General features: G+C 46.1%; 2 protein-coding genes across 3 annotated transcripts in view; both read left to right on the top strand.

Moving 5' to 3' along the window:
- The window catches only part of sidt2 (SID1 transmembrane family, member 2), a 29,531-nt gene extending 27,742 nt beyond the window's left edge, over positions 1-1,789 (top strand). For both annotated transcript variants that reach the window (XM_084126117.1, XM_084126116.1), the window contains one exon: positions 1,317-1,789. In XM_084126117.1, the coding sequence (XP_083982243.1) occupies positions 1,317-1,379 (63 nt within the window). In that variant the 3' untranslated portion in view covers positions 1,380-1,789. The remainder of the gene's footprint in view (positions 1-1,316) is intronic.
- A 6,126-nt stretch (positions 1,790-7,915) lies between these two features.
- Positions 7,916-9,683, top strand: LOC311091523 (uncharacterized protein). The gene is made up of 2 exons (XM_084127482.1): positions 7,916-8,480; positions 8,679-9,683. Exons 1-2 carry the CDS (start codon positions 8,414-8,416, stop codon positions 9,476-9,478), a joined length of 867 nt encoding a protein of 288 aa, XP_083983608.1. The 5' UTR covers positions 7,916-8,413; the 3' UTR covers positions 9,479-9,683.
- Positions 9,684-11,346: the final 1,663 nt, after the last annotated feature.

Consider the following 11,346-nt stretch of genomic DNA (forward strand, 5'->3'; position numbering starts at 1 on the left):
AATAGAGGTAGAGTGCAGTAGTGTGCAGTAGAGGGAGAGTGCAGTAGAATAGAGATAGAGTACAGTAGAGGTAGAGTACAGTAGTGTGCAGTAGAGTACAGTAGAGGTAGAGTACAGTAGAGATAGTAGAGTACAGTAGAAGTAGAGTACAGTAGAGTAGAGATAGTAGAGTACAGTAGAAGTAGAGTGCAGTGGAGTGCAGTAGTGTACAGTAGAGGGAGAGTACAGTAGAGTGCAGTAGTGTACAGTAGAAGGAGAGTGCAGTAGAGTACAGTAGAGGTAGAGTACAGTACAGTAGAGGTAGAGTAGAGTAGAGTGCAGTAGTGTACAGTAGAGTGCAGTAGTGTACAGTAGAGTGCAGTAGTGTACAGTAGAGGTAGAGTAGAGTACAGTAGAGTAGAGTACAGTAGAGTAGAGTACAGTAGAGTAGAGTACAGTAGAGTAGAGTACAGTAGAGTACAGTACAGTAGAGTACAGTAGAGCGCAGTAGAGTGCAGTAGAGTACAGTAGAGGTAGAGTACAGTACAGTAGAGGTATAGTAGAGTAGTGTACAGTAGAGTACAGTACAGTAGAGTACAGTACAGTAGAGTGCAGTAGAGTACAGTAGAGGTAGAGTACAGTACAGTAGAGGTAGAGTAGAGTAGAGTGCAGTAGTGTACAGTAGAGTGCAGTAGTGTACAGTAGAGGTAGAGTAGAGTACAGTACAGTAGAGGTAGAGTAGAGTGCAGTAGTGTACAGTAGAGTGCAGTAGTGTACAGTAGAGGTAGAGTAGAGTACAGTAGAGTAGAGTACAGTACAGTAGAGTACAGTAGAGTGCAGTAGAATACAGTAGAGTACAGTAGAGGTAGAGTACAGTACAGTAGAGGTATAGTAGAGTAGTGTACAGTACAGTAGAGTATAGTACAGTAGAGGGCGCCGCTCAAACAAACCTTTCAGCTGCTGATATTCTGGATAACAGAAGAATAGGATACAGGAGAAGAAAGTTTAACACTTTATCAATGAAAAAACAAAAAATCTCTTGAACTACAATAACCATCATGTTTACACACACACACACACACACACACACACACACAAAAAACGCCTCTGCACTTATTTGTCTCAACATGGGGACAGGAGAGCTGTCAGTCAATAAATGTGAAAAAAGTTACTTGCGTTACTTATTTGAAAAAGTAACTTATTTTAAAAGTAATGCGTTACTTTACTAGTTACTTGAAAAAGTAATCTGATTACGTTACTCAAGTTACTTGTAATGAGTTACCCCCAACACTGGTGATGAACACACATCTGTCTGTCTGTCTGTCTGTCTGTCTCAGGTTCTGCTCACGATGGACGACGACCTCGACGCGGTTCAGAGAGACAAAATCTACGTCTTCTGATGGAGAGACATTATGGATTAGCCAATCACAGAGCAGCACCAATGAGAGGCCTCACTGCCTGAAAATCCTGCCAGTCAGAGACTGTGGGAGGAGCCTCATACAGGAACTAATGCTGATAGGACAGTGAATGTGCCAGTCAAACTGCCAGAGCTCCTCCCCTCATGCTAACGCTTCAGACCTGCCCTGCGAATCTCAGCGCAGTTTCGTTTGTTTCTCTTCGCGTCTGTGGCCTTCTGTGTGTGTGGACCGTGTGGTTCCGACTGTAAATCCGAGCCGAGCCGCTTCACTGATCTCATGATGATTCTGATTCGGAGAAAATCTACTTTGCACTGTCTGAAAAATTACAGATCATGTTTTTACTGAGTACAAACGGAATGATTACTGAATAATAAAGACTTTTTACGGTTGTATTCAGTCGTCTACGTCTGTGTTTGACCCTGAAATGAAAATGTTCATCCCTTCACTTAAAGAGCTGTGTAATTTTAGCAGCATCTAGTGGTGAGGTTGTGAACTGCACCCAACAGAAGTTACCGTGGCCGACAGGAAGTGATGTCGTCGTCTGAGACTTGTGTCAGTGTTTTATTCGCTGACTTTAGCGAGCTTCTTCATGCGAAGAACAACATAGTGAGGAAATGCATTTGTCCGTTCAGGCCCACCGTAGAAACATGTCGATGTAAGTGGACCCGCGGTGTGTGTAGAGAGAAATGCCTCATTCTAAGCTAATAAACACATAACGCTTCATTACGTGAGGTCTTTATACACCACTGAAAACAGTTATGTATATGATATTGCATTTCTGTCAACAGATTCTCCTGAATATTACACAATGCACCTTTAAATTTGAGCATGATATCTCAATAAATGAGCTTTCAGTGAGATGTTGTTTGGCTGCAGTACCAAACGCTTCCACTAGAGGAAATTCGTCTCCATTCATTTTCAATGGGCGAACAATACAAGTGTGTTTTTTTCAGAACCATTTAACCTTTTCAAATCATGTACATGATTTTTTGTGTGTTCATACAGCAAGTGCCAAAACCTTTAACACGTTTACTGATGTGTTTGTGTTGCTCTAGTCTAGGCTATTCTAGGGCATGAAAAATAAGATCTGAACAAGATTTTTATACACATATTTTTCAGAGATTTTCAGATGAGTGGACAGCATGTGTTTTTGTTTTTAACTGAAGAGATACTGAATTAAACATGATACAGTTATAACACCATAATACTGTATTTAACAAACGAATATTTGAAATTATATAAAATCATGTGAGAACTAAAATACAGTATATAGTGCAACTTAAATTAGTGCAAACGTATTGCTGAATTGTCTACATGTGTAATTGTACCCAGGGGCGGTTCTAAGGTCAGTGGATATTCGGGGCTTTAGCCCAAACTAAAATTGGGTATTTTTATTTAAAGGAATTAATTAATTATAAAAGCGATTTAAGGGAATAAAGAAAAAGAAAGGCTTATTGTATTAGTGAAATAATTTTAACTATTTGCAAATAATATTTTATTTTTAATTATGCATGCATTCTGTCTAGATGAATCAAGGAAATTTTAGCATATTTTCAATTCAAAAAGGCAAAATAAAAATAAAAAATAAAAAAAATTTGCGTCACCGGATACTGTCGGTAGTTGAACATTTCTATTATAAAACAGTCAAATATTAAATGTTTATCTACTTACATTTTACCAGGCATTCGTTCACTTTGACATTGATCATAGTGTAATAATCATCATAATCATTATCATTTTGATCATAATCATTTTGACATTGATGAGCTAGGCCACTGAACTTTTAGTCATCCTAACAACAAACAGAGCGGTGCGTAATAGCGTGCATCAGAGCAGCATCAAGAATATCAAATATATTGCAGTGAATCTCTTATTTGCATCTTAAGTTTATTGCCAATAATAATGACAGGTTTGCGAAAGTGTAGAACTCGGTGAGCTCGCGCAAAACACATCTTCAGCACAGCGACTCATTTAAACGCCTCTGATTGGCCGATGCGTTCAACAGACATGTCTGTGATTGGCTACAATGCTCAACGCTGCAAAAGCACGTCGTAAGTACCTTTAATGCAAAGGGGAAAATATAAATAAAACTGTAATATGCACTTTTCATGATTAGGTAATCGCGGCTGCTGTAATCTTATTCACATTTGTTTTTCTGATTAATTGTTTTGCTCTATGAGAAAGACAAGGTAACAAAATATTCGGGGCTTTACTAAAAACATTCGGGGCTTAAGCCCCCTTAGCCCAGCCCTAGCGCCGCCCCTGATTGTACCGTTTGCAAACATTATTCAAAACGGCGATTTTTCGATTTAAAAATAATAAAATCGTGGCAAAACATTAAATTCGCCCCTCCTTGAACTGCCACCTTACCGTGGTGGAGGGGTTTGAGTACCCGAATGATCCTAGCTATGTTGTCCGGGGGTATATGCCCCTGGTAGGGTCTCCCAAGGCAAACAGGTCCTAGGTGACGGGTCAGACTAAGAGCGGTTCATAAAACCCTTTATGAGAGGATTAAAAACGTGGACCGTGACGTCGCCCGGCATGGCGCAGCCGGGGCCCCATCCTGGAGCCAGGCCCGGGGTTGGGGCTCGTATGCAAGCGCCTGGTGGCCGGGCCTCCCCCAATGGGGTCCGGCCGGGCTCAGCCCGAAGGAGCGACGTGGGGCCGCCTTCCCGTGGGCTCACCACCTACAGGAGGGACCATAAGGGGCCGGTGCGTAGTGGACCGGGCGGCAGTCGAAGGCGGAGACCTCAACAACCCGATCCCTGGACACGGAAACTAGCTCTAGGGACGTGGAACGTCACCACTCTGGCGGGGAAGGAGCCTGAGCTTGTGCGTGAGATTGAGAGGTACCAACTAGAGATAGTCGGGATCACCTCTACGCACGGCTTGGGCTCTGGAACCACACTCCTCGAGAGAGGCTGGACTCTTCACCACTCTGGAGTTGCCCATGGTGAGAGGCGGCGGGCTGGTGTGGGTTTGCTTATAGCCCCCCAGCTCAGCCGCCATGTGTTGGAGTTCACCCCGGTGAACGAGAGGATCACTTCCCTGCGCCTTCGGGTCAGGGATAGGTCTCTCACTGTTATGTGCGCCTACGGGCCGGGTAGCCCTCTTGGGGTCTCTGGGAGGGGTGCTGGAAAGTGCTCTGACTGGGGACAGTGACACCTGGAGGGGCGTGATTGGGAGGAACGGCTCCCCTGATCTGAACCCGAGCGGTGTTCAGTTATTGGACTTCTGTACTAGTTACAGCTTGTCCATAACGAACACCATGTTCAAGCATAAGGGTGTCCATCAGAGCACGTGGCCGTAGGTCGATGATCGACTTTGTAGTCATTTCATCTGACCTCCGGCCGTATGTCTTGGACACTCGGGTGAAGAGAGGGGCGGAGCTGTCAACTGATCACCACCTGGTGGTGAGTTGGATCCGATGGCGGGGGAGGAAGCTGGACAGACTCGGCAGACCCAAACGTACTGTGAGGGTCTGTTGGGAACGTTTAGCCAAGTCTCCTGTCAGAGAGATCTTCAACTTCCACCTCCGGCAGAGCTTCGACCGGATCCCGAGGGAGGCTGGAGATATTGAGTTCGAGTGGACCATGTTCTCCACCTCCATTGTCGACGCGGCCGCTCGGAGCTGTGGCCGTAAGGTCTCCGGTGCCTGTGGAGGTGGCAATCCCCGAACCCGTTGGTGGACACCGGAAGTAAGGGATGCCGTAAAGCTGAAGAAGGAGTCCTGTCGGGCCTGGCTGGCTTGTGGGACTCCTGAGGCAGCCGATGGGTACCGACGGGCCAAGCGGACTACAGCCCGGGTGGTTGTGGAGGCAAAAAATCGGGCCTGGGAGGAGTTCGGTGAGGCCATGGAGAAGGACTATCGGTCGGTCTCGAAGAGATTCTGGCAAACCGTCCGGCGCCTCAGGAGGGGGAAGCAGTGCCCTACCAACACTGTTTACAGTGGAGGTGGGCAACTGTTGATCTCAACTAGGGATGTCGTCGGACTGTGGAAGGAATACTTCGAGGATCTCCCCAATCCCACCGTCATGTCTTCCATTGAGGAAGCAGAGGCTGAGGGCTCGGAGGCGGACTCGTCCATCACCCGGGCTGAAGTCACCGAGGTAGTCAAGAAACTCCTCGGTGGCAAGGCACCGGGGGTGGATGAGATCTGGAACACTGGACCAGCTCTATACCCTCTACAGGGTGCTGGAGGGTTCATGGGAGTTTGCCCAACCAGTCCACATGTGCTTTGTGGATTTGGAGAAGGCATTCGACCGTGTCCCTCACAGCGTCCTGTGGAGGGTGCTCTGGGAGTATGGATTCAGGGACCCTCTGTTAAGGGCTATCCGGTCCCTGTACGACCGAAGCAGGAGCTTGGTTCGCATTGCCGGCAGTAAGTCAGACTTGTTCCCGGTGCATGTTGGACTCCGGCAGGGCTGCCCTTTGTCGCCGGTTCTGTTCATAATTTTTATGGACAGAATTTCTAGGCGCAGCCAGGGGCCGGAGGGGGTCAGGTTTGGGGACCACACGATTTCATCTCTGCTTTTTGCGGATGATGTTGTCGTGTTGGCCTCATCAGACCGGGACCTTCAGCATGCACTGGGACGGTTTGCAGTCGAGTGTGAAGCGGCTGGGATGAGAATCAGCACCTCCAAAACCGAGGCCATGGTTCTCAGTCGGAAAAGGGTGGTTTGCCCACTTCAGGTTGGTGGAAAGCTCCTGCCTCAAGTGGAGGAGTTCAAGTATCTTGGGGTCTTGTTCACGAGTGAGGAGGAACGGATGGAACGGGAGATTGACAGACGGATCGGTGCAGCTTCTGCAGTAATGCGGTCCCTGTACCGGTCTGTCGTGGTGAAGAAGGAGATTTACCGGTCAATCTACGTTCCTACTCTTTATTTAACACAAAGCCGCGAGTGATAATAATTAATATTGCAGTCTAATTTGCACTTAAGCCGTTGCTCTTATTGCAGTTTCGTCTTGGCACATTTTCGCGTTATTCAGACTTAATTGCCCGACCGAAACAGCTTATGTAAGAATAGATATAAAGAGTGAAGTCTCAGATAACTCCATAAGGACCAGCGAGCAGCACGCAAGAGACACAACAAGAGCGCGCAAGTGGTTTTTTCTAGAATACTCTGTTCTCCTGTTATTTCAGTGCTGTATTTTAATCGAGGTAAGGCCATCTTCGATTCTCTGCTTACTTTGTATTTTTAACTTCACATAATTCTGTATTTTAGTTAGACGCGCTGCTTTATTTAACACAAAGCCGCGAGTGATAATAATTAATATTGCAGTCTAATTTGCACTTAAGCCGTTGCTCTTATTGCAGTTTCGTCTTGGCACATTTTCGCGTTATTCAGACTTAATTGCCCGACCGAAACAGCTGTACTCACTCAAGCGGTGAAAGCATTATCTGTATATCTGTGTAATTTGCGCGCTGTCGCGGAAGCGTTCAGCTCTCGTGTTCAGCCTCCTCGTGTGAAGACCGACTCGGGTAAAGACCATCGACTCTACCTGCGCGACTCCACCGAGCAAGGACACCAGAAAGGCACTTAAGTATCTCCTTTTCCCTTTTCCTTCACTCTTTTTATCTTATTCTCCACCTTAATCAACATGTGCTTTCAATACATTACTGTTATCTCTCGGCAACGCCCTTTCATCACGCGCAAAAGGCAGCGCAATACTGACAATCTGCGTCCCATTCTCTCACCCGCACACACTCCTCTCTCTCTTTCCATGGGTCTATGGAATTGCCAGTCAGCAGTCAATAAAGCTGACTTCATTCCAGCCTTTGCATCTCATTCTACTCTTAATATCTTGGGCTTGACTGAGACCTGGATTCGTCCAGAAGACTCAGCAACCCCCGCTGCTCTCTCTAGCAATTTCTCCTTCTCTCACTCCCCTCGCCAGTCAGGGAGGGGTGGGGGTACAGGGCTCCTCGTTTCTAACAATTACAAATACTCTGCGCTCTCTTCTCTATGCAACAACAACTCATTTGAATATCATGCTATTACACTCACAACTCCCATTAAGATCCATATTGTAGTCATTTAATGGATGTGAATACCGCAACGGATACCCTATGCTCCACTCTAACCTCTTCTCTAGACAATATCTGCCCTCTCTCCTCCAGGCCAGCACGCGCCACTCCCTCTAACCCCTGGTTATCTGAGGTTCTTAGGGAACACCGGACCGAACTCAGGGCAGCGGAGAGGAAATGGCACAAATCAAAAGACGCATCTGACCTGAGTACGTATCTATCTCTCCTCTCTTCCTTTTCTGTTGATGTTCATGCTGCAAAATCTTCATACTTCCACAACAAGATCAACAACTCCTCCAACACACGACTACTCTTCAAGACATTCAACTCTCTCCTCTGTCCACCTCCACCACCACCCGCCTCCTCCTTAACTGCTGACGATTTTGCGAACTTCTTCACCCACAAAACAACAACTATCAGCAGTCAGTTCTCAGCCCCACACACACAGGAACCCAGACCGACCCCTTCCACAGCCAACATCCCTCTGTCCTCCTTTTCTCCACTAACCGAGGAAGAAGTATCTACACTTCTCCTCTCCAGTCACCCTACCACCTGCCCTCTAGACCCCATCCCCTCACACCTTCTACAAGCCATCTCTCCCACACTTCTCCCAGCACTCACACACATCATCAACTCATCCCTCCATACTGGCATTTTCCCTACAGCATTCAAGCAAGCTCGGGTTACTCCACTGCTTAAAAAACCAACGCTAAACACATCATTTGTAGAACATTACAGACCTATCTCTCTCCTACCATTCATTGCGAAGACACTTGAAAGAGCTGTTTTCAACCAAGTAACATCCTTTCTGTCTCTCAACAACCAGCTGGATGTCAACCAATCCGGCTTCAAGAAAGGGCATTCAACTGAGACTGCATTACTGTCTGTCACAGAAGCCCTACGGATCGCAAAAGCTGCTTCCAAATCTTCAGTACTCATCCTCCTGGATCTGTCTGCTGCCTTCGACACTGTGAATCATCAGATCCTTATGTCCAGCCTCTCATCACTGGGCATCACAGGAACTTCACTCCACTGGTTTGAGTCCTATCTCACAGGTAGGTCCTTCAAGGTCGCATGGAGAGGCGAGGTATCCAGAGCACATCAACTGACCACAGGGGTTCCCCAGGGCTCAGTTCTTGGTCCCCTCCTCTTCTCCATCTACACCACATCACTGGGACACATCATGCAAGCACACGGCTTCTCCTACCACTGCTATGCTGATGACACACAGCTCTTCCTCTCGTTCCAACCAGATGACCCCACAGTAGCTGCACGGATCTCAAGCTGCCTGGCGGACATCTCGACGTGGATGAAGGAACATCACCTGCAGCTCAACTTGGCAAAGACTGAGCTTCTCGTCCTCCCTGCCAATCCGTCTCTACAGCACGACTTCACCATCCAGCTAGAGTCATCATCAATCACCCCATCAAGGTTGGTGAGAAATCTTGGAGTAACGTTTGATGACCAGCTGACCTTCACAGATCACATTTCAAAGACAGCTCGATCATGCAGGTTTGCACTGCACAACATCAGGAAGATCAGGCCTTTCCTAACTGAGCATGCAACACAACTTCTCGTCCAGGCCCTGGTCATTTCTAGGCTTGACTACTGTAATGCTCTTCTGGCCGGACTTCCAGCATGTGCAACTAAACCCCTACAGATGATCCAAAATGCTGCAGCTCGTCTTGTCTTCAACGAGCCAAAGAGGGCCCACGTCACTCCTCTGTTCATCTCACTGCACTGGCTACCTCTCACTGCTCGCATCAAGTTCAAGGCATTGACGCTTGCTTACAGATCTATCACAGGCTCAGCTCCCTCCTACTTTCACTCACTCCTACGAGTCTACATCCCTACCAGAAGCCTACGATCAGCCAATGAGCGACGTCTCGTGGTTCCATCCCAGAAAGCCACAAAATCACTTTCCAGAACATTCTCATTCACAGTTCCATGCTGGTGGAACGCTCTCCCCACCCTCATCCGGAATGCAGAATCCCTGACAACCTTCAAAAAACATCTGAAAACCCATCTCTTCCGTGAGCACTTATCCACATAAAAAAATAAAAAATAAAAAAAACCTCCCCTTTCCCTCTTAACCTCACTTATCGGGCTTATGCTACTCTGAATAATGCCTGAACTTTGTATCTTGAGCACTTCTTGCGCTGCTTTTTGTTTTTGCCTCTTCATGATGACTCGCTTAATCTAGTCCTACTTTGTAAGTCGCTTTGGATAAAAGCGTCTGCTAAATGACTAAATGTAAATGTAAATGTACTCTCACCTATGGTCATGAGCTGTGGGTCATGACCGAAAGGACAAGATCCCGGATACAAGCGGCCGAAATGAGCTTTCTCCGCAGGGTGGCTGGGCGATCCCTTAGAGATAGGGTGAGAAGCTCGGTCACTCGGGAGGAGCTCAGAGTAGAGCCGCTGCTCCTCCACATCAAGAGGGGTCAGCTGAGGTGGCTCGGGCATCTTTTCCGGATGCCTCCTGGTCGCCTTCCCGGGAAGGTGTTCCGGACGCATCCCACCGGGAGGAGGCCCCCGGGGAAGACCTAGGACACGCTGGAGGGATTATGTCTCCCGGCTGGCCTGGGAACACCTCGGTGTCCCCCCGGAAGAGTTGGAGGAAGTGTCTGGGGAGAGGGAAGTCTGGGCATCTCTGCTTAGACTGCTGCCCCCGCGACCCGGCCCCGGATGAGCGGAAGAAGATGATGATGATGATGATGATGATGATGATGACATTAAATTCGAATTAAACTAAAGAATTTTAAAAATCGCACATCCTTAGAGTAAAGTAACAAATACTTCTTTGATGTAACGAGTAAAGTAAGGCATTACAAGTAACGTGCATTACATAATCAGATTACTTTTTGATGTTACTGCAAATTAAGGGTGTGCGATATCACGATTTTTGATCGTGAACGATTAAAATGTCTCTACGATCTGCTTTTGAAGAAATATCGTATTATCATGTTACAGTGCATCTATCAATTCAGTTCTGGCACCTCAACATCCTCTACAATGCGACACACACACATCACGCGTTAATGCAGAGGTACAGGACACTGCAATTATTCATTATTTATTAGTTCATTATTTGCATGTGCTTTAAAGCCTTGCCGGTTAAACATGTCATGCGCGTGCTGATGCTCTGTTCTAAAGCCCAATTTATACTTCTGCGTTGAACTAACACACGCTTATCTGAGCGCGTACACACGATGCTCACCTCATTGTACTAATACTGTCAAATACACACAAGGTTTACATAAACACAGTTGGTTATTTCTAAAGTGAAAGCAAATATCTGAGTGAAAATCTGGCGCGTGTGTATGATGCGTCGCGTGCCGGTCTTAAAGCGACAGTAGCATTATTAAACAATAGTGATAGTAAACATGCTGCCGTTTGTCCTTAAAGGGATAGTTCACCCAAAAATGAAAATTCTGTCATTATTTACTCTATTGTTGTTCCAGACCTGTATTAGTTTCTTTCTTGTGCTGAATACAACAGAAGATATTTTGAACCAAACCGTTGCTGGTAAAAAAAAAAAAGAAAGAATAAAAAGTCAATGGGGACCAGCAACTGTTTAGATACCCACATTCTTCAAACTAACTTTTATTTTTAACAGAAGAAAGAAACTTATTCGGGTTTAAAGCAACTTTTGATAGTAAATTATGACAATTTTCATTTTTGGGGAACAATCCAGTTAACAAAATACAAAGAGAAAATCTCTCACTGCTCTGGACTGAGAACTTAAATAGTAGCTTTAATAAGAATCAGTGTATAATTTATACAGTGAAGTCTGTGTTTTTTAATATTTTTATTAAATGCTTTGTGGAAAGAAAAGAGAATGTTTTCTCCCTCCTGTAGAAGCAGGATAACAAGACGAACTGGTTTTCAGCGACACTGATAAGAGGTGTTTGAGACT

The sequence above is a fragment of the Abramis brama genome (genome assembly GCF_963993115.1).
Source record: "Abramis brama genome assembly, chromosome: 10".
Lineage (NCBI taxonomy): Eukaryota > Metazoa > Chordata > Actinopteri > Cypriniformes > Leuciscidae > Abramis > Abramis brama.

Excerpts from the sequence above, each read along its gene's own strand:
- LOC311091523 (XM_084127482.1), top strand. The coding sequence starts at position 8,414 with ATGTCCAGCCTCTCATCACTGGGCATCACAGGAACTTCACTCCACTGG. Across the intron at positions 8,481-8,678 it reads GTTTGAGTCCTATCTCACAG|ATGACCCCACAGTAGCTGCA; the intron begins GTAGGTCCTTCA and ends CGTTCCAACCAG.